Source organism: Myotis lucifugus, unplaced genomic scaffold (assembly GCF_000147115.1).
Source record: "Myotis lucifugus unplaced genomic scaffold, Myoluc2.0 scaffold_128, whole genome shotgun sequence".
Classification (NCBI taxonomy): domain Eukaryota; kingdom Metazoa; phylum Chordata; class Mammalia; order Chiroptera; family Vespertilionidae; genus Myotis; species Myotis lucifugus.
Window position 1 is genome coordinate 523,190 of NW_005871176.1, and position 27,980 is coordinate 551,169.

General features: G+C 39.8%; 1 protein-coding gene across 1 annotated transcript; it reads left to right on the top strand.

Moving 5' to 3' along the window:
- Positions 1 to 65: 65 nt before the first annotated feature.
- Positions 66 to 27,979, top strand: MINOS1 (mitochondrial inner membrane organizing system 1). Its single transcript, XM_006093989.3, has 4 exons — positions 66 to 217; positions 23,810 to 23,857; positions 25,074 to 25,183; positions 27,726 to 27,979. The coding sequence occupies exons 1-4, from the start codon at positions 154 to 156 to the stop codon at positions 27,738 to 27,740; spliced, it is 237 nt and encodes a 78-aa protein (XP_006094051.1). The 5' UTR covers positions 66 to 153; the 3' UTR covers positions 27,741 to 27,979.
- Position 27,980: the final 1 nt, after the last annotated feature.

The following is a 27,980-nucleotide window of genomic DNA, read 5'->3' on the forward strand; positions in this document are numbered from 1 at the left end:
TGGTAGAAACGGAAGCAGTCAGATCATCTCGCGATATCTGGTACGCCGACGCGGGTCTTTCAGGCCTGGGAACCGCGGCCAATTCTCGCGAGACTTGCCTGGAGTCGGAGCGCGGGGCCAGGCCGGGGGGAAAGCCGAGCTCCGGTGGGAAACATGTCGGATTCAGACCTCGGCAGGAAGTTGGACCGGTGCTTGGCGGATACGGTCGTCAAGATAGGTAAGGGCTTTTCTCCCCTGGCAGGCCCGGCCCGGAGTCGGGCAGCCAGCTCTAGGCTCCGCTGACCGGGAGGGCGGAAGGGAGGCTCCGAGAGAGGTCAGGCCGCCCGGCCTGCCCCAGCCCCTCAGGCCGGGTCGAGTTGCCCGATCCCGGGCGGGGGTCACTCGGGCGGTGGGGGATCTGGGCCGTAGGCGCCTCGGCCACGCCCGCGCGGGAGGAGTGGAGTTGCAGCCCCGAAGAGGGGGGTTGGTTGGCAGGCGGCAGGAGAGGTGTGGAGCTCTTCGAGTGAAAAACGGTATGGAGGGCACAGCCTTGTGCCAGCGGCTCAACATCCTCCCCGGGGCCGCCGCTCCCGCGCGGGGAGTGCAGTCTGGTCGGGAGGCCACCTCCCACCCCAGCGGAAACTGCAGTTCCTTCTAAAGAAGGTCATCGGGAGCCCTTTGCAGACACTGCCAGGCCCTAACGTGAGTGGCTGTCACTCCCCGAGTTGTAACCTGATTTATCGGCGTCAGGGTAGTCCAGGGCCTGAAACTGGAGACACAGCGATGGGGATCTGGAGTGAGAATTGCCCTGGGAAGGGAGACATTGGCCACTTTGTCGTCCTTGATGTAACTCCGTGTAGCCTTTTCACATGTGCTCAGGGACGACACAGATGATGAAGTCCCTGCAGGGAGGGAAGGGGAAAGAGGGAAATTCCTTCACCGAGTGAATAGGAAGGTGCCAGACACTGCTGGGTGCCCAGCTTTACGCATTACCTCATACAGGTCATGAAATGGAGAAGGGAGTCAGGAGAAGGGATTTGCCCAGGGTCTAATAAATAGCAAAGTTGGGAATTTATCCAAGGGTTTCTGGCTTCAAGTCCCCCGCTCTTTCTTTGATACTCATTTTTATTTTCAAATTTGATATTTTTTTTGTATGGAAATCTCAAGTGTGTTTAAGAAGGTGATTCTTGAATGAAAATATAGGAAAATAAGATTGTGAGCTTCATGAGAACAGGGATGTTTTTGGTTTATTCACTGCTGTATCCCCACCCCCGAAGAATGCTTAATAAAAATTGTTGAGAAGAGTGAATAAATGAAGTAATGTATTACAGGTACCACTTCACTCTTAGATTCACTACTTACCAGCTGTGTGATTCGGGACAAAGTTATTTAATTTCTCCATGCCTGTTTCTTCATTTGTAAAATAGCAATCAAAGTTATTACTATCTCCCGGAGTTGTTGTGAGGATTAAATAAGTTAAAGTAAAGGCTTGAGTCTGACTCATTTATTAAGAATGGGTTAAGTTGTAAGTGGTCAGAGAAATACACAGTTTTTGTTAGTGTTAACAGTTGACATTTAGGAGAGAAGATGTAACACATAGATATGAAATGACCAAAGTAAAGACCAAAGTAATGACCAAACAGTACAATGTAGTAGTTAAGAATGGGAGGTAGATGCCCAGCTGGTTCGGTGGTTGAACCAGGAGTTGATTCCCAGTTGGGGCACAAGCCTAGGTTTCGAGCTACATCCCCTGTGGGGGGCGTGCAGGAGGCAGTTGATCAATGAATCTGTTTCATCGTTGATGTTTATATCTCTCTCTTCCTCTCTGAAATAAATAAAAATATATATATTTAAAAAAAAGAATGGGAGGTAGACAGAGCTGAGTTTGAAATAACCCACTCTCGCTCTTCACTCCCATCCTCAGTAGTTCTGTAGCTTTGGGTAAGGTCTTCCTTAAATGGGAACAGAGACAGATTTACCTAAAAGGATTATGAAGAGTGGAGGTCAGAAAAATATATAAGATACTTAGCATAATGCCTGGTGCTATGTATTTAATAAATGGTGGTAGTAATTGTTGATATTAATAATGTTTTGCCAGTGATGATCACATGAGGCAGTGTGTAGTGTCATTGTCATTCATGAGTGGGACATTGGTGGAGGGTATGGCATACACAAGTGAAATAATTAAATGAGGCATGGTAATGTATGATTACAGATAAAACTTAAAATGAGTAATTCAGACTCTTTGCTGTAGTACTATTATAAGTCCAGTAAATGGAGTGATGGGTCAAGGTCATGCAGTAAGAGTTTGCAAGGGAAATGGGCGATTAGCTGACATTTGGAGAATGACTTGGACATGGATAGTCAGAGAAGATGGAAGAATTTGATCAGAGGCCTAGTTGAACTTACATAGAGGAGGAAATTGAAGCATGGAAAGATTAAGTCTTATAAGTGGAGAAGCTGGATTAAAACCCAGACATTGTAATTTTAGCACCCCTGTTCCCCAAAGAGGTCTGGTTTAGGTGGAGTCAGAACTGTGAAATGTCTTGGAGAGATTCTACTTTGTCTTCAAGGCTTTTGCGTTGCCCTTGACTTTTTCACATGCATTCTGTAGATTCAACGCCTCTGTCTTATATTAAATCTATTACTTTCTGCTTCCAGGGCTCATTACACCTAGGCTGGTGGGGAATCATGGGATGGTTTTATTTTGTATTTTTTAATATATTTTTATTGATTCAGAGAGGAAGGGAGAGGGAGAGAGAGACAGAAACATCAATGATGAGAGAGAATCATTGACTGACTGCCTCCTGCACGCCCTTTACTGGGGATAGAGCTTGCAACCTGGGTACATATGCCCTTGAGGGGAATTGATCCTGGGACCCTTCGGTCCGCAGTCTGGTGCTCTGTCCACTGAGCAAACCAGCTAGGGCTATGGGATGATTTTAAACAAGAAATATCTAGCAAGCTCTGGGCCAGTCAGTGGGCAAAGAGAGAAGCAGAAGACATTTCACTGCCCTTAACAGGGAATTGATGTGATATAATGAAATTTTTCTATGATTGTTCTAGTGATGTTTTATACCAAACAGATTTGGAGTAGAGGAGACAAGCAGTACTGTAAATGTGAAGTGATAAAGATCTGAACTGTTAGACTGGAAAGGAATATTTGAGAAACTCCTAACTTTTCTTCCCATTTATAAAATGAAAATAGTATAACCAACCCACTTCCTAGGCCAGCAAAGTGACAAGTACATAGTAGGAACTCGGTAAATGCTATTTTCTTTATTTTCTCTCCAATTGGTTAACTTTGCCGATCTTCATTTCTTATAAAGGTGATACCAAGGTTAGAACTTGGATAAGTGGTAATGTTATTGATCAGAATTTGGAAGTGAACCAGGAGGGGTGCCTGTGCACCTCTTTTATACCAATAACATATAATTCTTAGTAACTGATTACATTTAGCAGGAGGAGACTACAGGGAGAAAAAAGGTCATGATTTTGGTTGCTTTTCTGCTTACATAGTTAAATTTAGGATGATAATGGAGAAGTTGAACAGGGATTTTTAATTTTGAGGGGGCAGCTGAGTTCCGATTTTGAGGGGGTTGTCCCTTTAGTGATGAACTTAGAGATAGGGCATAAGAGAGGTGAAACATGGAAGTCTAATTTCGGGGGGCTTTATTTACTACTCTGAGTAGTCTTTGAGACTGCGGGATGAACTCTTCTGCAGTGAGTGTATTAGTTCCTGTTCCTTTAGGCCAGCGGTTCTCAACCTGTGGGTCGAGACCCCTTTGGGGGTCGAACGACCCTTTCACAGGGGTCACCTAAGATCATCAGAAAACACATATATAATTACATATTGTTTTTGTGATTAATCACTATGCTTTAATTATGTTCAATTTGTGACAATGAAATTGGGGGTCACCACAACATGAGGAACTGTATTAAAGGGTCGAGGCATTAGGAAGGTTGAGAACCACTGCTTTAGGCAGAGGTAACAGAACTTTTTAAACCTCTTTGCTACATGCTTTTCTGGTACTTCAGAATGGAAATGGAGACTCAGGGAATAAGAAACCTGTCATAAGAAAGAGATGTTTTAGAACAGAGGTCGATAACCAGTGGTCCCTGAGGTCCGAAAGGTTGGTAACCCTGTTTTAGAAGATTTAGGCAGGGAAGAAGGCCACTGCAGGCTTTCAGTTACATACTGATACTTTTATACTCTCTACCTTAATAGATGCTGAAGGGAAGCCAAGGGGAATGGACAGCTCCCTTTGTGAGCACTTCTCTGTTTTGCTAAAGCCTTTTGTTTCTTTCCAACTTGTTTGCTTTTGTGGGGGGGGGGGGGCTATTTTAATCGCTCATGTTTGGTTTACCAGTGGTTCTCAACCTTCCTAATGGCGCAACCCTTTAATACAGTTCCTCATGTTGTGGTGACCCCCAATTTCATTGTTACAAATTGAACATAATTAAATCATAGTGATTAATCACAAAAACAATATGTGATTATATATGTGTTTTCCGATGATCTTAGGTGACCCCTGCGAAAGGGTCGTTCTACCCCCAAAGGGGTCGAGACCCACAGGTTGAGAACCGCTGGTTTAGACGTTTGCACAGATGAGTTAAATAGCTCTCATACTCATGTATTTTAGGCAGTGGTTTTTATTTATTTATTTAATTTTCTAAATAGTTTGATTTTTTAGAAGAGAGAAAGGAGAGGGAGAGAAACATCAACATGACAAAGAAACATTGACCAGTTGTCTCCCGTATGCACCCAAATGAGGAATCGAACCCATAGCTTGGGTATGTGCCCTGACTGGGAATTGAACCCACCACCCTTTGGTGTATGGGATGACACTCCAACCAACAGAGCCACACAGTCCTTAACCATTTTTAAGAGTACAGTTAAGTGGTAGTATTAAATAATTCATAATATTGTGCAGTCATTACCATTATCCATCTCCGTAACTCTTCATCTTGTAAAACTGAAATTCTGTACCCATGTAGAAATGACTCCCCATTCCTGCCTCCCCCAGCCCCTGGCAACTACCATTCTGCTTTTTGACTATTCTAGGGACTTCACCTAAGTAGAATTATACAGTGTTTGTCTTTTTCATTCTGGCTTATTTCACTTTGCATAATACCCTCAAGTTTCATTCATGTTGTAGCATATGTCAGGATTTCATTCCTTTTTAAGGCTTCATAATATTCGTGTGTATGTGTGTGCGTGTGTGTATGAACATTTTGTTCATTCACCTGTTAATGGACATTTGGGTTGCTTCCACATTTTAGCTATTGTGAATAATGGTGCTATGAACATGGGTATACAACTATCTCCCTCCCTCCATCCCTCCTTCCCTTCTTCCTTCCTTTTCTTCTTTCCTCCCCTTCCTTCCTCCCTCCCTGCTTCCCTCCCTCTCTCCCTCTTTCCCTTCCTTCTTCCCTCCCCCTACTGTCTTCTTGATAGTAGATATTCTAATGGGTATCTCTTTGCAGTTTGATTTGCATTTCCCTAATGATTAAGGGTGTTGAGCATCTTTTCATGTGCTTATTGACCATTTATATATCTTCCTTGGAGAAATGTCTTTTCAAGTCCTTTGTTCATTTTTGAATCATTTTTTATTGTTGTGCTTTAGGAGTTCTCTATATATTTTGGATATTATTAATTCTTTATTAGATATATGGTTTGCAAATATTTGATGGACAACATTTTCAAATTTTCATGACGTTCAGTTTGTCTATTTTTTCTTTGTTGCCTGCGCCTTTGGTGTCTGAGCAGGAAAAACTCCATTTCTCTTTTACTCATATACTCACAGTACTTCTGATACCAGATGTGTGGTTTTTCCACACCAGGTAATCCTCTGACACCAGCTGGGTTGGTGGCCTATAATTCATTTTAATTCTGATACTAACTGGAATTAGCACAGACCCCACAGGGCTTTGTCCCATAAGACTGATGACCAGCCCCCATCCTGAAGCTACTCAGGAGCTCACTAAGAGTAGCCTTATTACAACAAAAGACACTATCACCCAGGAAATTCCAAGGGATTTAGGAGTTCTATTTCAGGAACTGGGGACAGAGATCTATACAAATATATATCTATAATAATAAAAGTGTAACATGCTAATTAGACTGAATGACCTTCCTTCCTTCTGGACTACCACACTACGACACCCACTGGCACCAGGCCAGCCAAGGCGGGTGCGATGTGATTGGTCTGGGGCCGGCCATCGCCCCATGATCACCCTGCAGAGGGAGGCCCAGGCCACTGCTGGCAGGGCGGTGGCAGGTGGGCGGGGCCTCCCTCGCAGAGGGAGCTGGGGTCCCGGGTGCTAGAGGGTTGCTAGAGGGAAGCCGGTGCCAGCAGCTGGGGGAAGGAAGGCCTACTCTTGCACGAATTTCATGCATCCGACCTCTAGTATATGTATATTTTCCCTACTATTTTAAAGTGTTGTATTCAAGAAGTCATTGCCAAATCCAATGCAACAAAGCCTTTTCCCTGTGTTTTCTTTAAGAGTTTTATAGTTATATCTTCAAGCCATATTGAGTTAATTTTTGTATATGATGTCAGGTAAGGAAGGGTCCAGCTTCATTCTTTTGCATGTGGATATCCAGTTTTCCCAACACCACTTGTTGAAAAGACTGTCCTTTCCCCATTAAATGGTCTTTGCATCCTTGTAAAAAATCATTGGACCATACTAGTATATGTAAGGGTTTATTTCTGGGTTCTCTATTCTATTTCATTGGCCTATATATCTTTATGCCAGTATCACACTGTTTTGATTACTGTAGCTTGGTAGTAAATTTTGAAATCAGGAAGGGTGAGTCCTCTAGGTTTGTTCTTTTTCAAGATTATTTTGGCTATTCAGGGTCCCTTGAGATTCCATATGAATTTTAGGATGGTTTTTTCTGTTTCTGCAAAAATATGCCTGGGATTTCGATAGGGATTGTATTGAATCTGTAGATCATTTTGGGTAGTATTGACACATGTTAACAAATAATATTCTATGGTATGGATATACCACATTTTGTTTATTTATCAGCTAATGCACATTTGCTTTTTTAAAAAATTATTTTTATTGATTTCAGATTGAAAGGGAGAGGGAGAGAGAGATAGAAGCATCAATGATGAGAATCACTGATTGGCTGCCTTCTGCACGCTTCCTACTGGAGATTGAGCCCACAACCCTGTCATGTGCCCTTGACTGGAATCGAACCCGGGACCCTTCAGTCCACAGGCCGACACTCTATCCACTGAGCCAGACCAGCTAGGGCAACTAATGTACATTTTCATTGTTCACCCTTTTTTTGTATTATGAATTATGCTGCTATTACCAAGTGTATGAGTCTTTATGTAGGCATATGTTTTCATTTCTCTTGGATATATAACTAGGAGTGAAAATGCTGGATTGTATGCCAACTCTGTGTAACATTGTGCTCTTGTTAGAGGAGAGTTTTCTGTTAGTATTATAACATCATGTAATTAGTCACTATATGTTAAGCTGAAGAGTGAGATGGTTGAATTTCTGATTTCAGAAAGATCACTGAAGTAGCATGAGAAGAATAAATTGGAAAGGATCAGAATGAAGAGAGAGATGGGTTATAAAATAATGCAAAATCATGCCAAAGGTTATCAAATTAGAGGAAATAAGATGAGGGCAGGAGTGGAATGGAGACAGAATTAATGATGACAGTACAGTGGTAATATTTATAGCCTTTGGAATGCAGGCTCGTGAGTGGGAGGAGTCAGGGGTGATGCAAAGCCTGTGTAAATGTAGAAGAGTGTTGTGGTTGACCAGTAAGAGAGGCAGGAGGGGAGCCCCAGTAACATTTTGTAGTTTTTTAATTTCTGGCATGTCTTGAAATAGGTCATTGGTTACATGCAGCTCAGTCAATAGTTATGAAAGTTATTACTTTGCCATGCATTCATCTTCTTGAAAAGAAAGGGTTTGGCCTTCTTCCTTCCTTGTTAAGAAGAAAGCAGGACAGCAAATGACTTAGCAGCTGACCTGCCTTAGAATTAAACTGCAGATTTTGTGTATTCATCCATTAATCAATTACATGTAGTTAAATTGATTGTTTCAAGCCCATTTAATGTTAAAAAAATACACTGAAAGAGGCCTTGAATAAAGTTATGGAAAAAGAAAGCAAATTATTCTTCTTCTTTAAGTATCAGTTCATCTGATAAATGCGGGTTACCACAAAGTATTGGTGGCTCACCAAAAATTGCTTTTTGGTGGCCTGTGTTTGCAAACTGATACATCTCAATTTCAGGGGGCGATATCAGTTAGGCTAAACTAAAATACTTCAAAGGGTCTTGGTTGTTTTTAGGTTTGGGTTTCAAATTAGTGCATGTTCATTGGTGAATTAGTAGCCATATATTGTTTGTTATATGTATTGCTAAACAGTGTTTATATGTATTTCTAAACAATTTTTAAACAAATATAAAAATACTTTTTCTGTTTGCAGTAGCAATATATGAATAATGGAACATTGTGCTCTTATTAGAGGAGAGTCTTCTGTTAGTATTATAAAATAATGTAATTAGGCACTATATGGAACTTGAAAACATTTAAATTTTTGTCTGGCTGTGGTTTTATGCTTTCCTAAAATGTGGGCTGAAACAGTTTATTAGTAAATATGCTGAATTGCTTTCTCTGGCAAGTGCATTTTAGTATTGAATCCAAGTAAAAATACAAATATTTACTTATAAAAGTCATTTGGTGTGGTAATATTTTTACTACGGCCATTGACCCACTAGTGAAATGTTAGGGCATTGCTGGATTGGATCCTGTTTATTTAAAAGCCAAGAGAGGGAAAGAGAGAGGAAGCTAACATTAATTTAATGCCTGTTATTTGCCATCATATTTAGTATACTAACATATTACCTCTTTTTACTCTCCTAGCAACTCAGTGAGGAAGTTTATCTCTGTTTTTCCAGCAAGAAAAATAATGCTCAAACATGTTTGTAGGAATTGAGAAGCTGATTTTAAAATCTGTATGAAAATATAAACAATCCAAAATAGCCAAGCCATTTTTAAAAAGAGAAACCGAGTTGGAGGAATAAGATGACCTGATTTCAAGACTTATTGTAAAGCTACAGTAAATAAGACAGTGTAGTATTGGAGAAGGTACACACATAGATCAGTGGAATCAGCTGTGTCCAGAAATAGACCCATAAATACATAGTTTATTTTTGACAGAGGTGGCAAGTCAGTTAATGAAGAAAGGAAAAGCTTTTCAACAAATTGTGCTAGAATTACTGGGTATCCATGTAGAGAAAAAAAATTAATCTTATTATCTCAAACATAAAAAATACACTCAAAAGGATCACAGACCTAAATGTAAAAGCTACAAGTATAATACCTCTAGAAGAAAAGAGGAGAAAAATATTTGTGATCTTGAGTTCAGAAAATACTTCTTAAGTCACAAAAAAGCAAAAAATTCACAAAGGAAAAAAAAAAAGACATACTGGATTTGATCAAAATTTTAAAACTTTTGCTCTTTGAAAGACACCATTAAAAGAAAACAAAAATACAAGCCACAGAATGGGAAAAAACATTTGCAATACATATATCTACCTGGTAAAGGACTTGTTTCTAGAATAAATCAGGATATCTTAAAATTAATCATAAGACAACTCATTTAAGAAAATGGGTAAACCGGTTTGGCTCATTGAGTGGAGCGTCGGCCTGCGGACTGAAAGGTCCTAGGTTCGATTCCGGTCAAGGGCATGTACCTTGGTTGGGGGCATATCCCCAGTAGGAGGTGTGCAGGAGGCAGCTGATCGATGTCTCTCTCTCATTGATGTTTCTCTCTATCACTCTCCCTTCCTCTCTGTAAAAAAAAAGAAAAGAAAAGAAAATGGGTAAAATGTTTGAAAAGATTTTTACAAACGAAATTAGACAAATGACAAACACATAAAAAGATGTTCAGCAAATTAAAATCATGAGATACCTCTACACCCATTAAAATAGTTAAAGTTAAAAGATTGAAAACGCTAAGGGTTCATTAGTATATGGAGCAACTGGAATTCTTGTACACTGGTGTGTGTTTTTTTAATTGAATTTATTGGGGTTGTACTGGTTAACAAAATTATACAGGTTTCAGGTGCACAGTTCTACAACACATCACCTGTACACTGTATTGTGTGTTCATCACCCCAAGTTAAGTATCTGTCTATCACCATTTATCCCCCGTTTACCTTCCTCCACTCCACTCCCCTATCCCTTCCCAGCAATCACCACACTGTTGTCTGTGTTCTTGTACACTGTTGATGGGAGTGTAAAATGGTACTACCACTTTGTAAAACTGTTAGGTAGTTTTTATAAACTTAAACATACCATCTAGTCATTCCACTCCTAGGTATTAACCAAAGAGAAATGAAAACATGTCCACACAGAGTCTGGCATATGAATGTTCATAGCAGCTTTATTCATAATGCCCCCAAACTGAAAAGAACCCAGATGTCCGTCACAGATGAATGGATAAACAAAATATGGACTATCCAAAATATGAGCAAGTTACTGATATATACAACAATATATACACATTTCAAAATCACTAGGTTGGGTAAAAGAAGCTAGACACAAAAAAGTATATATTGTCCCGGGTGTCAGCACCAAAAAACCCCAAACAAGCAGACAAACAAAAAAAGAATACAGGCAGACCTCTCAGATGTTGTGTGTCAGCTCCATACCACACAACAAAGCAGATCATAATCTTTTTGGTGGTGGAGGGTCTTGCCTTCAATTTATAAAAAACAAAAGTCTGTAAAGTGCAGTAAAGCAAGGCATAGTGAACAAAATATGCCTGTATATACTTTATGATTCCATTCAGATGTAAAATTCTAGAAAATGTAAACCAATCTGTGAAGACAAAGTAGATAAGTGGTTGCCTGGGGCAAAGGGTGGTGGGAAGGACGAACTACAAAGGGCCACAAGGAAACTTTTGGGGCTGATAGTATTCTATTGCTTGATTTTGGTGCTCCTTTCACTTATCAAACTCATTGTACTATATAGTTTAAATGGGTGCAGTTTATTGTACGTACATTATACTTCAAAAAGTTATTTAAAACCAAAAGGATGAAAATGATGAAAAATACTCTGTTTCAGTGAAGATATAAGCAACCGGAACCCTCAGGTTCAGCTCGTGGAAGTATGAATCGGTGTAACCACTTTGGAAAACTGGCAGTATCTATTAACACTTAACTATATGTTCACCCTATGACATTGCTGTTCCACACCTAGGTATATACCCCAGAGATATTCATACATCTGTTCATCAAATGACTTTCTAGAATGTTCATAGAACACTGCTCATAATAAGATCAACTAGAAGCTACCCAAGTGCCCATCAACAGAATGGATAAGTAAACTGTGGTATATTAATGTAGTGGACTACTACACAGCAGTTACAATCTATATATATAAAAGGCTAAGCCGGCCGGTCGCTATGACGACACACCAACCACCAGGGGGCAGACGCTCAACGCAGGAGCTGCCCCCTGGTGGTCAGTGCGCTCCCATAGCCAATCTCCCACAGCTGGCCAACCTCCTGTGATCCCTCCCCCCGGCCGATCGGGACTGGGCCAGATGGCTCCAATCTCTGGCCAGGCCGAGGGACCCCACCCATGCACGAATTCGTGTACTGGGCCTCTACTACAACTATATAATACAATGAACTACATACAACTATTTACAACACTATTAGGCCAAAGTACTCACTGTGTGATTCCATTTCTGTAAGTTTAAAAACAAGCAAAACTACTCTATGCTATTAGAAGTCAGAATATGGTTATCCTTGGATCTGCCAAGAATATCTTTATCCTTGGATGAAGAATTTGAGTGGTTACATGCATGCGTGTTAAAAAAAGATAAAACTGTATTACAAAGTGAAAGTCTGTTGGAATTGGTAACTGTTAACAGTTAGCAATTTAACTTGTCATTTTTAAAAGTAAGAAGTGAAGAAAATGAATTTGAAATGCTCTTTAAAGAGATAGCATGACAGGAACAAGAAATAGAAGGTAAACAAGTACAAATTAGAAAAAATATGAGAATGTGGGATATGAAAATATGGATGAATAAAAGTGGTACGAGATATGTCTTGGAGAGAGGGCAGGTGGACAGGTAGATCACAGTGTGGCCAAGGGGCTTGTTAAAGATTACATAGACTCTTCAGGTTGCTTCAATGATGTATCTTCTGGTAGAATTTTAAGACTATTTGATTAATAGTTAGCAGTGTATATGGGAAGAATTGAAATCCTGTGTTTTTACTTCATTTTTCCTTATCCAACCTAAACCTGCATTAGGATGCATAGGATAATTTATAATTATTGTAACACCCTCACATAACTGTTGATGGATTTGTAGACTTAGTTAACTTAGACAAATGTTTACAAGTTAGAACAAATGTTTCTGATTGTTTGTCAGAACCTGTACATATAAATCACTCAGAATTCCTATTTGATAGATTTTAAATGATTAACTGAAGCAATTGATTTAAAGCACCATATTTCACTTTTTACTAGAAGGTAGTTCTAAGAAAGCTGCTAGTTTCTTGGCATCATTTCAGATGACTAAATTGAAATCCATTAGTTGTAGGTTTAAAAAAAAATTTTTTTTTACCGTTTCAGCATAGGCCTATATGTGACAAATCTTGAACTCATAAATATCCCACTTTGATTGGAAGCAAAAGTACAGTATATAACTGCTCCAGTCATATATTATCTTGATATTAGAATAAATGCTATTAATCTTATATATTCCCAGAAAAGATTGGCTGTAATCATTGAAAAATCACAACTTATTTTTTCTCCTTGTTTCAGTGCAACTTGATTCGTTTTATTTCAGCTCATAACTTGTATTTTAGAAGACTTTTTTCCTTTACTCAGTTTATGAAAACTAAATTTTTGGTTTCTTCAAGTAGGCAGGTCCAGTGAATTGGAGAGGTTTATTTATGGGGCTTTGTAGAATAGTGTTGCCTTTAAGAAATGCTACTACACAATGCTACTGTAATATAAAGTCATCTGGGTGTTGTGTTCTACCTCGCCTATGGTCTCAGGCACTTTATTAGAACCAGATTTCAATAACAAAGAAAAACCTGCTTGCTCATGAAAGCCCCCAAATTCAAGCAAGTCCTTCCAGCACCTTTGCAATGCCGATTTGGGATATTCACTATTTGCACCAACTGTACCTTAAATGCAAACCTATTGGTGTCTTAAAAATATTTGGCCCCCTTTTCTATCTCTATTTGTCTGGTCCATGACTTCTTATATCTTTACCTAAGGATCCATTATCTCAGTCATCATTAAGTGTCATCACCCCTACTCAGAAGTTCCTTATCCCTGATCAAAGGTACCTTAAACACCCTCTGTTTCTTTTCTGCCTAACATGGAAATGGAAAGGTAGAGGAAGGGCTGTTGAGAAGGGATCAAAGTATGATGCAGGGTAATATTTTTCATTTGGATGGGTGGAAAAGAGAATCTGAGCTCCTTGTAGTCCATTTCTCTGCCACCATCTCTTCCTCTCCCCTAATCCTCCAGGATGGTTTGGGTACTGTGCTTAGTGCTTCTAGTACATCCTATTTCTGTCATCGTATCTTGTACTTTGAGTTTCTAATTATCAGTTGGCCCCAACACTACATAGTGCACCAAATGAGTGCAGGAACTTATTATTCCCCAGGGCCCAGTGTAGTGCCTAGCACAGGGTAGGTACTCAGTTTATAATTAAGGAAATACCTACAGATACTAGTAGTGTTGGCCAGGATGAATTTTGGGAGGTATTTAGTTTCCTTTGATAAATCAAAATGGATGATTATAATAGTATGATTATAATTTGTATGTCTGTGAGGAGGCTATACTAGCAGCAATGTAGCATGGCAACCAAGGACCAGGCCTCTGGAGTCAGGCTGCCTGGTTCAAGTCCCAGCTGTGTGACCCGAGGCAAGTTACTTAACCTTTCTGTGTCTCAGTTTCTTGGTTTATAAAATGGGGCCAATAAAATACATTTATTGTGAGGATCAAAATGGGGTGATTTAATCCTGAAGCATCAGTGCTTAGTGAATGAATGCTCTTTATTTAATATTGTATGGTGTTCCTGAAAAGAATGTACACATTGCACTTTTATAAGTCAAGTTATATTTTAGATTTATTAAGGAAATTTGCTATTAAAAGGTGTAATACCATGTCCACATGGAGGGCGCTGCAAATCGCCTGCTAAACTGAATCGGTAAGGGTCCCCATGTCCACAGTCCCCTCCCCCATCGTCCCTTGGGCTCTCCCCACTTTACCTCCCTCAGATTCAGACAAGCGCCCTTGAACTAAAGCGTTTTAGTTCAACAGTGAGTCTAAAGGAATCCCCTATTTAATCCCCTTTTTAGTTCAGTTGTTTGGAGCATCCTCCCAATGCGCCAGGGTTGTGGGCTGGACCCCTGGTCAGGGCATGTACAAGAGTCAGGCAGAAGCTGATGACTTATAAATAACACCAATGTTTTTGTAGTTATCCAGGTAGAAGTTCTCAGCGTTTTCTTTGACAGCCTTCCCCACTGCACCCTCCAAAACCCCAGATACACATACACACACTTAATCAGTGTTAAGTGCTACAAATTCTGCCAGCAAAATGTCTCTTCCTTTCCAAGTAATCCTACACACCTTAGTCAGATGAATCTCCTAAAGCATAGCCTCAATCTTGTTAGCCTCTTTAAGAATTCTTCAGGGAAGCCCCCTGCCTGCTGAATTAAGTGCTGTGTAGACTCCTTGGCCCAGCTTCAGGTGCCTTCAGAATGGCTCCCACCCCTTTCCAGCCCTATCTCCTGCTCTCTAGGGCATGCCTCATGCTAAACCTCTGACCTCCTCCTTCCCCTCATTTCCCTACACAAGCCCTGCTTTTCTGCCATCGGGTAGAATGTATGCCCATTCCCCCAAAACTCTGACTGTTAAAAAATCTATTCTTCTTCTTTTTTAATCTTCACTGGAGGATATTTTTTTTCATTGATTTTAAAAATATATATATTTTTATTGATTTCAGAGAGGAAAGGAGAGGGAGAGAGAGATAGAAACATCAATGATAAGAGAGAATTATTGATTGGCTGCCTCCTGCACTCCCCCTTCTGGGGATTGAGCCCACAACCCGGGGATGTTCCCTTGACTGGAATCGAATCGGGGACCCTTCAGTTTGCAGGCCAATGCTCTATCTACTGAGCCAAACCAGCTAGGGCCATTGATTTTTTTTTTTAGAGAGAATGGAAGGGAGGGATTGGGGCAGGGCGGGGAGAAGAAACATCCACCTGAAAGAGACACATCGATTGGTTACCTCATGCACAGGCCCAGATTGGGACTGGGGATCAAACCTGCAACCTAGGTATGTGCCCTTGACCTGAATCAAACCCGAGACCATTTGGTGTTCAGGCCTGATGCTCTAACCACTGAGAAAACTGGCTATGGCAAAAAGTCTGTCCTTGAAGACAATTCAGATGCTACCTGTTTTTTGAAGATTAAAATAAAATCTCAGGAGAACACTGTCCTTTTCTCAGGACACCGAGGACCTGCTTTTGTTCACTTTTATGGATACATGACTTGTTATCCTTTCTCGATCACAAGCTCCCCAAGGAAGAGACTGTGTCTTACTTATTTCTGACCCATGTTGATCCCAGTACTTTTACCCTTCAGTGCTCAGTAAATACTTAACATTTCGATTTATTCTTTTAAAAAAATATTTTTATTGATTTTAGAGAGAGGAAAGGAGAGGAAGAGAGGGATAGAAACATCAATGATGAGAGATAATCATTGATTGGCTGCCTCCTTCACACCCCCTATTGGGGATCAAGCCTGAAACCTAGGCATGTGCCCTGATTGGGAATTGAACTGTAACCTACTGGTTCATGGGTAGACCCTCAACCACTGAGCCACACTGGCCGGGATTGATTTGTTCTTGAAAGACTTTTTGTGGGAAAAGACAAGGACATGGACTCTGTGCAATGCACTGTTCTTCCAAGCTTTCTGCACACATTATGCTGTTTCATCTCACTGTCCCCAGTCAAGGGATAGGCACTGTTAATGTTAGTAGTCTTAGTTTCCATATGAAAAGTTATATAATTTACCCAAGGACTGACACACAACTACTAAGTAACTAACCAGTATTCTCAATCATGCTTAACCTGTCTTACCCCCAAGCCCATATAACTTTATAACTGAAGTATAACCACTATATAACATTTCTCACTTTTCAAAGAATAAATACTACATACTGGAGTGGTGTGCTCCAAGAGTAAAGAAACAAATCTATTCTCAGTGCCTTCTACTTAATAGATGCTAATAAAAGTTGATCAACTAAATGTAAGGAAAAGAAAATACTTTTTCTCGGTTGAATTTTTCATTTGAATCAGGAATAGGCAACAACATAATAGCTATAGTGTTGGTGTACATAAGGTACAGTGGGTCCCTGATTCTTATCTTTACTTCCACAAGGATGAGAATCTAGTTACTGATATTGATGAGGAGGGACTAGAGGTGTTGGGAGGGAAGGGAATAGCAAAAATACCCTTTTGAGCAGTTTGGGGTCATTGATCAGCCCTCAGCCCATTTGGATTCTTTTGATCTTCAGTCAGTGCACAGGGAAGTATTTCCTGGCTTCATTTGCTGACTTTCTCATTGCTTCTGAGTAATTTCAGATTTTTGTTACCACTCCTGATAAGTCAGATATCTGTGGTGTCTTTTATTTTCTTGAGGAACTAAAGAGTAACATAGTCATAAATTACCCATGCATAGTGATACAGTCCAGAAAAACACTTTGTTGTCACATGTAACAATAGACAGGGCCACTGACCTCTCTCTGAGGTTTATCCCTGTGTATAGGAAAGAGCCATGACTTTGGACGCAGACAGCCTGCATTTGAATTCTACTTTTACAGATGTGTGTACTTGGGGAAGTCACTTAACCCCTCTACATTGTTTTCTCTTCTGTAAGACCGGATCATGATACACCTAAAAGGTGGTTCTGTGGATCAAATGAAATAATGTATAGAAACATAATACAGTGCCTGACACTGTAAATGTTATTACCTCCAAAGTACCTCCCCCTAAATAAATGTAATGCATCTTTTATTTATTGAAACTTAATTCTAGTTTTTTTCGTGTATAACATGTTTCTTGATTTGTGCATTCTTGGGAAGTTGTGTGGCTGTCAGGATTCTGAAAGTTGGATCATATGCTCTTGCACTCATTTAAAAAGGACCCTTTTAAGTTAAGGTTGTTTAGAGCATCCTCCCAATGTGCCAAGGTTGTGGGCTGGATCCCTGGTCAGGGCATGTACAAGAATCAATCAGTGAATGTATGGATGAGTGGAACAACAAATCGATGTTTCTCTCTCGCACTTTCCTCCACCCCGGCCCTTCCTCTCTCTCAAATTAATGAATTAAAAAAAAAGGTGGTGCCCAGAGACCCATTACAAAAGACCCTTTTGTGAATTTGGCTTTTCTTGAAGCAGAACTTACCAGTAATGCCTTCCACGTTTACCTTCCCTATCTTTACTCCTTTCTGCTGACTGGTTTACTTGTTCTGGTCAGAATGTGGGCAGTTGATGTCCACCTAGAAATTCCTATAGATGTTCCAGCCTCAGTCTAGTCTGGATGGCCATAGGAAGGTTAAGGTCTTGTTAAATAGCTACTTTCCTAATCTATTTCCTCTATACCCTGCAGCAATGTTGACTTTTGAGAAGCTGATTAACACAGACCTATTTTACCATCTCTGGGTCTTTGGTCTGGCACTCTTTCTTGGTTAATTCACATGACTTGGCATTTACACATGGACACCTGGGACAATCTGTCTTTGCCTCAAAGGATTAAGTAACACAGCTTGGAACTGACTGAAAACTTTTTTCCCCCTCATAAATTGGGCCCTGAGCATCTTTCATAAATCATGAATGTTTCTTGGAAATGTAGTTCTCACTAAATTCAGTCCCTAGGGTACTTTTCTATAAAAGCACATTCATGTTTGTTCTGTCATAACAAGTGCATTTGATGGTTGTAATAGTGTTGATAGAAACGTGATTGAACAGGAAAACATGCCCATTATAAATAGGTCAATTTGATAGTAATCCATGTTCAAAGCATAAATATAGCTTTATTAAACACAGATAGCTCTAGGAAAATCTTTATAATACTTTAGAGCAAAGTGTTCTAGTTCAACAGTGAGTCTAAAGGAATCCCCTATTTAAAATATATATCTAAATCTGATGTATTCCTCGAAACAATTGCTAATGCCAATGAAATATAGTCAACTGTGCAAAGAGAGAGGGAAAAGGATCTAACTTTCCAGCTGTGGCTCACCCTCAGTATGATCCTGAATGAGTCAGTGACTAGTATTTTAATAGAGGGTTAACTATTATATTACACCTTCAAAAATATATATATTTTTATTGATTTCAGAGGATGGGAGAGGGAGAGAGAGGAACATCAATGATGAGAGAGAATCATTGATTGGCTGCCTACTGCACGCCCCCTACTGAGGAATGTGCTGGCAACCTGGGCATATGCCCTGACCAGGAATCAAACCTCAAATTCCTGATTCATAGATCCATGCTCAACCACTGAGCTACATTGGACGGGCTATTTTACATTACACTTTTGATGTCTTTTGAGTTTTATTAAAGCGGTGGCAGAATTTACTACCACTTTCTAAATTCTATCAGACACTGCTATATACCTTACATTTTCCTTAGACAGCAGCCCTGGAAGATTGTCTTCACTCTACAGATGAACACATTGAGGTTGTGCGGGGTTAAGTCATTGACCGGAGGTCAGAGAGCCAGCAGGTCAGGAGTCAGCAGTGGTTTGAACTTAGCCTGTCTAACTACAACATCCGTGTTCCTGCCATTCCACTCAGCAGGAGAGCGAGCCCTGCATTTTCTGGAAGCTGTATCTTTTCTTTCAGACATTTAAGAATAAAGTTGTTTGGCTCATGGCTACTAGCATCTTAAAAACTTGCTTGTAATCCCTGTAGCTTCTCATATTTATAAACTGCCAGTTGCCTATGGCAAAGTTTCTGCTCATCTTGATAAATGATATTGTACAAATTAAAATGGAGTTGCTTTGCTATTTTAATTAATTTTTAGCTACAGATCAAATTTAGCATTGATAACTGTATATTAGAATTTAGGAGCTTGGTTTGAAATGTTAAATGTGAGCTGGAGTGAGATCTTAATGATCTTATAAACAACATATACTAAATAGACAAATGAGGTAGGTTTGTGGACTTTTTTTCCTCCCTCTGAAATTTTAGAGACATGTTTTCTAAGAGGATTTTTGAGGATTTGTTTTTTCTGTGCCTCTTCAAATAATGAGTTATCCCATCTTAATCGAAAGTCCATTGGCAATTGGCAACTTTTACAAAGTGGATTGGGCAGGAGCATGTGTTGTGGCTTGTTTTGTTGGGGGACTAACATCCTAAGTACATTTCTACCCCAAGACTGCAATCGGGTTATGTAGAGTGCTTGTTAATTCTTGCTGATTATGTCTGCTTCCTACTTATTTGTGGTGAAGTAAAGCTTTATGACATGTGGCATGGTGAGGGCAAAGATTTTTCTAAATAAAGTTTCATTGACTAACTGGAAACTATCCATATGTCACAGTAATAACCATCAGCGTGTATTTCCCCTTCTTTCTTACACAGAATGTGGCTTAACGTGTACACTTGGCATACCTCTGTTAGTTGTTCTTTTTAATTTATTACAGAATTCACTTGGGCATAAGATAAGGCAGTGTTTTATATGTAGTTAGTGGGAGTGAGTTCTCTGTTGTTTTGTTATTAAAATAGTATCAGATGAACTGTTAGGGAGTTGCTTCTTCCTAAAAATGTGTGTTTATCTACTAGCCAGTTTTATGATGTCCTTTTGGGCACTAAGCATGCATTAAAGTGCAGGGTTAGATTGATTTGGAGTAATTTCTTTTCGAGAGAATTTGTGCCAACTCTTTTTCCTCTCCAAAAGAAATGGTTTCAGAGCATGGGCTCTTTGCCTAATGTCAATTCCATAAGGCTCCTCTGTTGTGGGGTTGTTTTTTTTTTTTCTTGCCCCCCCCCCCCTCCGTCTTCTCCTCTTAATTGGGCTGTGCCATGAGGAAGATGTGTACCTGTAATCAGGCATTTCTTTACTTTAGGGTTATTTGTCATTCCAGACAGCATGGACCAAAAGAACAGGCTTGTGTGGGGGGAGGCAGAGTTATATAAACTGTGTTCATAGTTAAATATTTGCTTCCAGGGAAGGTGAAAAATGCTTTGTACTTTTTCCTTTGGCTTTTTTCCTGTAAGGGAGCTTGTCATGCAACAACAGAAAAAAAGTGGCCAAAGGCAGAGAAAACTCTTCTCTTTTCCATGTTGGTTTGTTTTTATTGTAAGACAAACCTTTCATGTTTTATTGTTAATGAAGTTTAAACCTGGTGTAGAGGTGCCAATCTTTAGTGGAAACAGCTGCAGAGTTGGTGTCCCCTGATCAGGTGGGACTTTCTTTGAAGCAACATGTTGCCTTTTAAAAGAAAATCGAGCATGTGAGAACTTGAACCTGTAAAACTCATCAGTTTCACCATTGTTTGTCTCTTAAATAACTGAGATAGTTAACTTTAAGTAAAACACTGGCATTTAAAAATCATTTTTTTTTCTGAAGAGGATAGTCTTGTTATTTTGTGTCTTAAAAATATAGAAATGGAGGGGGAGATTCGCTCTTAAGAATTGAAGACGTAGCAGCTCAGTTTAACAGATCGTAGAGGACAGCCTGTCTTTGGCTAGTCTGAACTGTGATTTTGACCTTATACTATACTTGCAAAACTAGGTGGTTGGGCATATACCTGAACTTAAATGAAGTCTAGAGATTAAAGATTTTCTATTCTAGATTGATTGATGTTGAAGCATTTCTCATCTTTGTGGTTGAGCGATATGTTAGGAGTGGGCTTAGCATCTTTCTTGGTCTACTGCTAGGAAAATTGAGCATCAGAGAGCTTTTTTTCCTTGGGGGGAAAATAGGAGAGACAGGGATGGAGTCAGAGGGACAAGAAAAATGCTGAAATATTTTCCTTTTGGGCTTTTGATTTGTTTGCCAAAAAATTGCCTTCCAGATGGAGAAGACCAAAAGCTCTGATTGTAAGCCATTATGTTTTTACTGGCCTCCCTCCCCATCCCATTGCCTGGTTTGAAATCTGTAAGCCAGTCCAAATCCTTTACCTCATTTTCTAGTACCAATTTACTGTCTTACTCATCTTCCAGCTGCAAGGGGGTGAGGCAAGTCGTTTTGAAATTGAGCCCTGTGCCATTTTATAAATCAAGCAACAGCAGATTCTCGCCAAGGAGTATCAATCGCGATAGCTCCCATTTCTCTGAAGTTCTTGACTCATGCCTACCAGGTAGATTTGTGTCTGTGACATGTGCGGTCGGATTAGTCTGGGAATGAATCTGAACAAGCCCATTTGGCCTTGTGTAGACTTGTTACCTGGTTGCCTAGTGTTCTGGCCTGTTGCATAGGAAGCACAATTTGTTTTTGGCTGTATCTTACTGCACTGGCAGTAGAAATCTTGATACTCCAGTTTCCCTTGGGAGGTAGTGATTGTTTAGGGGTTAATATTGTAGGGGAATCCAATGTCAGGACATACAGTGGATATAGTGGCTTTGGAGTCTGGCAGACTTGGGCCCAATTCACTGCTCTACCACTAGCTAAACAGTGTCCTTGAGCAAGTTCTTTTCTGTGTCTGGAAAATGCGGCATAAGACCATATCAGGTTGTTTGGTTTAATAATTTTTTGAAAGGAAGAAAATGTTGGGTATTTATGGGAAATACTGAAATGTTAGTTCCTTTTCTTTCTCATTATGTCGATCTTGAGTATGTTAATCATTGTGGTCTGTAAACTGACTAGTTTTCTACCATTTTTTAAAATTACATGGAAATTGGGATGACATGAGTGATTTTTAAATATTGCATAGTAAAGTTGGGCACCAAATCATTACCTAATGCAGGGTCTATTGGACAGGGCAAAGTAATAAATTTTTTTATTAAAATTCATGTTTGTGTAGGATTAGTCAGAGGAAAGAAACATACATCATGGCCACATATATATGATAGGGGAGAATTATCAGAAATCATTCCGGATAATAGCATAAATACTTTCTTCAAGCCAACATCAACTGGATTGTTGCATAGGTGGATTAAAAAACACACACACACACAAAAAGGTGTGGGCTGGCCCTTGTGGTTCAGTGGTTTTGAGCATCAACCCATGAACCAGGAGGTCACTGTTTGGTTCCCGGTTAAGGTACATGCCCTGGTTGCGGGCTCAATCCCTGGAGGCGGCCGATCGATGATTCTCATCACTGATGTTTCTCTCTCTCTCTCTCCCTTTCCTTTCCTCTCCTCTCTCTGAAATCAATAAAAACATATTTTTTAAAAAAAGATGTGGGTTAGCCTGCTTGCTTTGATGAAATTCTCTGTGTTTGGAGCAGAAAGGGTCAGATTGGTAGACTGAGGAGTACTTGAATGTTCACGTTGTGATAGCCTAAAATCATGGTTAGCTAGAGAGGAAGCTCTTGGAATGTCAGTAGCACAGATTTGAAAACCATTCAGGCAAATGAGAACTGGGACTTTTATGTGGTGCTTAATCAGTTAACTGCCATGATATTTTGAATTTAATTTAAAAAGGTCTGCCGCTTCCGTCTGTAGATGCTTATGGCGTACAAATGGTTAATTGTAAAGATGGTAGTCAGGTGCTCTGTTGGATCATGGAACAGACAGTTAGTAAAGAGCATCAGTATGCTATGAAAGGTGCAAAGACAGCTGTCAAATCTGAAGGGGAAAAAATCAGATTTTGGTTCTCTTCCTTGGCATATATAAATTTTTTGATAATGGGAAAATAAGTTTATCTCAAAGTTTGGGACATTTATCACTACAGTAGTATGTGAGGTGATGTTTTTTTTCCTAAAGTGGTACCACAGACAGATATTTTTACTTTAACAGTTCTATATTCATTTTAACACACTTTGTGGAAAAAATATAGCTAGCACTCAAATCTATGATTATACTAATATTACTTAAGTTGAGGCTAAAATTATTTAATTAAATACATGCATTGATAATTTTTCAAAAGAAAACTATTAAGTAAATAGTTATACAGGTGATGTGTGGATTTAGCAGAAATTGTGACAGTAGCACTAGAATGACCAATGTTTGAGAAATACTGGTAAAAATTAGGATTTGGTCCTTTTTTTCAAGCTTAGATGCCTGTGAAGTTTAATTTAAAATTAGATATTTATAAATTTTTTCTACCAAACCATTAAGATAGACTTTTGTGTGTGTTCTTTTATTTTGGAAAATAGTGGTTAAAAATGCCCTGTGAGTAAAATGAGGGGAGGGCATTAAGCTCCACGTGTGGACACTGACTTGTGACAACCTTTAGGAATTATTCTGGATCACTCCTTTCCATCTTCACTCAAACTGTTGAAATGATAGGAGCTTCTAGTTGACATCATTATTTCTGATGTTCTGGCTGTGGCGCCCTGCAGAAGAGGGTAGGAAGGCATTCCCAAGCAGTGCAGAGCTCTCCTCAAGAACAGTTTCTCGGCTTGTTCTCACCGCCCAAGACTTGTTAGACAGAATAGAGAATAACGTTTTTAGCCCCTGTTGTGGGCAGAGGACAAAGGCATCTAAAAAGCCTCTGATAACAAGAAGGAAGGGTAGAAGTGAAAAAATCAACTGTATACCAAATTATGAAAAAAAATCATTATAGATGTTCACATTTATGAAATGTTCGTTTTATTTTTGTCAAGTTACTATTAATGAGATATAATATGTTTTCCCTCCTCTTCACAGGTACTGGTTTTGGATTAGGAGTTGTTTTCTCACTTACCTTCTTTAAAAGTAAGTATGACTGCCCTAACCGGTTTGGCTCAGTGGATAGAGTGTCGGCCTGTGGACTGAAGGGTCCCAGGTTAGATTCCGGTCAAGGGCATGTACCTTGGTTGCGGACATATCCCCAGTAGGAGGTGTGCAGGAGGCAGCTGATTGATGTTTCTCTCTCATCGATGTTTCTAGCTTTCTATCCTTCTCCCTTTCTCTCTGTAAAAAATCAATAAAATATATTTAAAAATAAATAAATAAAAGTAAGTATGGCTGTCTTTCTAGCATAATGTCCTAGTGTACATACAGTAGCAGGAACACTTCTGGAAGGCACATCTGCACGACTGCCAACCCAGCCATTTATGGGGTTAGGTAGCTAGACAAAGAATGTGGACTCAAAAGAGGTCAAAATGGGTTGAGCATCTTCAGCATTCCCCTTGGGCATTGAGTCAGGGTGCTTGATATCTAAAATATGATATCATTTTAAAATGTGCTTTATGCCAGTGAGTCATTTGGCCAAATCTACATGCTCAAATATTTCTAATTATAATTTTTTTTTGGAAAGTAACTTGAAAATGAGAGTTCTGCTAGTGATAAAAACAAGTAAGCCAGAAATTATTCTAAGCAAAGAATAGGCTATATCCCTTTCTTTCTGTAGAGGACCTGAAGTTTGGCTGTTGACCTCTTTCCATGAAGAACAGTGGGAATCCATAACTAGAGAATCATAAGTAACACATATTGCTGATACGAAATAATCATTTACAGTATTGGCTTAAGTAAATCTTATGACTTACTATAATAAAAATATATAAATATTGGTTAAAATCTTAGATATTTTAAAAATTCAAGCACCTTACTGAAATATTTCTGTTAAGGTTAAAAAAATGGTTTAAGTGAGCAAATGATTAGAACTGATAAAGAGAAGTTAAAAGGTTCAAGTATGTCTACTCTTTTTATAGTGTACCATTATATACCATGCACATCTATCATTATTAATACCTCAAACCTGGCAGCATAAGTACTTAATAAGTACTTGGTAAATTAATAAGTTTACCAATAGCCTCCCTCTTCCTTTTATTGACTGTTGATGAAACATTGACAAAATGTGGCATAGTGTTATCTGTGTGGTGCATGCTGACTATTTACTGAACCCTCAGTAGATGGATTTGAGCCAGAAAAAAAGCTGTATCTGCTCCTAATGGTCCCCTGTTGGGATTTTCCCTTTTCTGCTCACTAGGAAGAATGTGGCCACTAGCCTTTGGTTCCGGCATGGGATTGGGAATGGCCTACTCCAACTGTCAGCATGATTTCCAGGCTCCATATCTTCTACATGGAAAATATGTCAAAGTATGTACCGATATGATATTTCTCTTTCTTTCCAAAGAAAAAGCTTGCTCCTCAGTCGCTGAAGAATTTTTTATAGTATATATAATGAATAAACTGTGCATGTCACGTGGTACCACTGAGATCCCAATTGCTCTTTGGCTTTTCGTGATGTTGACACCGCTTTGGTTCCTAAAGTCTCTCCCCTCCCCTCTACCTGGAGATGCATATGTGCATTCAGATCTCTGCTCATATGTTAGCTGACTAGAACTGACAAACCTGCCTGAAAGTGTATAATCGTAGTAAAGTAGATTTGTGTTAAATATCTATAAGTAGCACTTTTGTTCAAGATTTCAGAGTGCCCTGTAAACATCTCACACATACTCAAACTAAACTTGCAGACTTCTGGGCCTCAGTCATTGTTCTGCTTTTTTATTGAAGAAGGCAGGTTCTTGACTGTATGTCCCACATAATTCTGCCAAAGTCCTTGCCTACAGATGGATCTTTAACGATGCAGACAAGATGAAAAATATAGCATATGCCTCAAGAGGGAAGAAGCTGGCACATTCCCTGAAGACTGTCTGTAGCAGTGTTTCTTTCTCATGCCGTACTTTATAGGGCTGGTACCATGGGGTGTAAGTGAAAGGATCATGGGAAGCTGTGAGCTCAAGGACAGAGGGGTGTATTTATTTTTGTATCCCCAGGGCCTGGAACAAAGTAGGCACTCAAATAAATGTAAAATGAATGAAGTAAATGGTGGATTCTATTAGATGTGTTAATTGCCTCAGGCTTACTAAGGCATAACCTTTATAGCAGTACAAACTTCAATGAGGAACTTCACATTCCCTTGATATGTAGAATCATCTGCTTTCTTGGTTACCCGTGAGCTAGAATCACTGTGATCTGGGCAGCCTCAGGAGGCTAGTGGAAAGAGCACAGAACCAGGAGACCTGCATGTGAGTCCTGGTCTGTCATTTGCTTCCTATGTGGTCTTGAGTTACTCATTTCTGAGATTCTCTTTTCTATCTGTAAAATGAGGGTAATACTTTCTACCTATAGGATTGTTGTGAGAATTAAATGTGAATATGGTTTTAAGCTGTGAGGTATTATATAAGTAGATATGTTTGTTATTGTAGTTGAGGGCAACCAAGGAAGGGTGATTGACTTGTCCATTGTTCCATCATAATAACAAGTAGAGCAGAAATGTGGTACAAATGAATGTCCCAATTCTGGTCAAAAGCTGTCACTAAATCTCAAAGGATAGCACCCCACCATAGCTTGGTAGCCTTTCTCTATAGAACCTGCCCACAGTGTCAGCTGCCTACCGACCATCCTATGTGTGTTTGGAGAGAGAATTTGGAGCAGGGAGAGCTGGCCAGTTAGGAAGTAGCAGGCCTTTCGCCACTCTCCATATTAATGAACCATCTCTGCGCCAGAGCCAGGGTGAGGTAATCAGAGGGACAGCACAAGAAGAGGCGCAGCTGTGTGGCGCAAAGCTGACGACAGGCAATTTCCACTTCTCCCCAGCTCTTCACTTTATTGGCACCACAGCTGAATTTGGGGGAGAACCGAAAGGAACAGGAGAGGAGCTTCAGGTTTTTTAATTGTTTGAAATGTTCCAAACTGAGTTGCCATGGATAATGGCTCAGGGGTGATTATATGCATATTATATATTTAATGGATGGAAGTTACTGTGGAAAATATTGTTACATTTTTTACAGCCTTGTGTGTACTGCTCCAAAATGGCCTTGTAACTTTATCTGAACTTGAGTCTGTGCCTCGATGTTGTCATCCTCCATTCTCTAAAAAGGAGCAAAGTCCCAAGTTGGGGCTTTTCAGATGTGGTCATATTATGGTAATTGCTTCTTGAGTGCCAGTTATGCCCTGTGGGTCATCCTAGGTGCTCTGTGTTCTTTCTCTAGACCTCCCTGCCCCAATAGATTTGTGAGCGAGATGTTACTATCCTCATTCAGAAGATGAGAAATCTGAATTTTACTGAGATTAAGAAACTTGCCAAAGATCCCATCATTAGTAGGCTGTTTGATTCTGGACTCATGTTTTTTCCACTCACCTGTCATCTATCCCTTTGATGGATTTAGGAATATACTTATTCAGGTACCAATTGTTTAGCCCTATTCTGCTCCTTTCCATTTCTCCTTCCTTAAAGTTTGGGGAGCCTTTCTTCAGAACATGGGCAGGATGTATACAGTCCCCTTGTGAGACTTTTTTTTTTGGTTGGTTGGTTGGTGTTGTCTTGTGGTGGTGGTGGTTGCTGAGAGAGAGAGAGAGGGAGAGAGAGAGAGAGAGAGATTTGTTGTTCCACTTGTTTATGCATTCATCGGTTGATTCTTGTATGTGCCCTGACCAGGGATCAAACCCGCAACCTTGGCAAATTGGGACTATGCTCTAACCAACTGAGCTACCCGGCCAGAGCTTGAGACAGTTTTAAAGTAAACCGGGTGGTAAGCTTTAAGGCCCATTGGTCCTGGAGCAGCAAGTTAGAGAGAGTTGTCACAATGCCATCTGTACACTTATAACCTTACCATCTGTATGTTCTTCTTTACAGGAGCAGAAGCAGTGACTTACACCTGAGAACATCTCAGTGGGAGGAGAAGAGAAATCATGTTTATTCCTCAGGAATACTGAAGTGCCTGGAGTAAGCTGACATTCTTCTGTAACAATGTTATCAGCAGTGCTTTAAACTCCAGCACACTGTTTATGTATTTGAAACCAAGTCTGTTTCTTGTTTTGTATTTTCTCTCTGGAAATTGCAAGGAGGTGGTCTTAAAAGAAATAAATTAAACAAAAATAGGCAGCTTAG

Excerpts from the sequence above, each read along its gene's own strand:
- MINOS1 (XM_006093989.3), top strand. The coding sequence starts at position 154 with ATGTCGGATTCAGACCTCGGCAGGAAGTTGGACCGGTGCTTGGCGGAT. Across the intron at positions 218-23,809 it reads GGATACGGTCGTCAAGATAG|GTACTGGTTTTGGATTAGGA; the intron begins GTAAGGGCTTTT and ends TCCTCTTCACAG. Across the intron at positions 23,858-25,073 it reads CTCACTTACCTTCTTTAAAA|GAAGAATGTGGCCACTAGCC; the intron begins GTAAGTATGACT and ends TCTGCTCACTAG.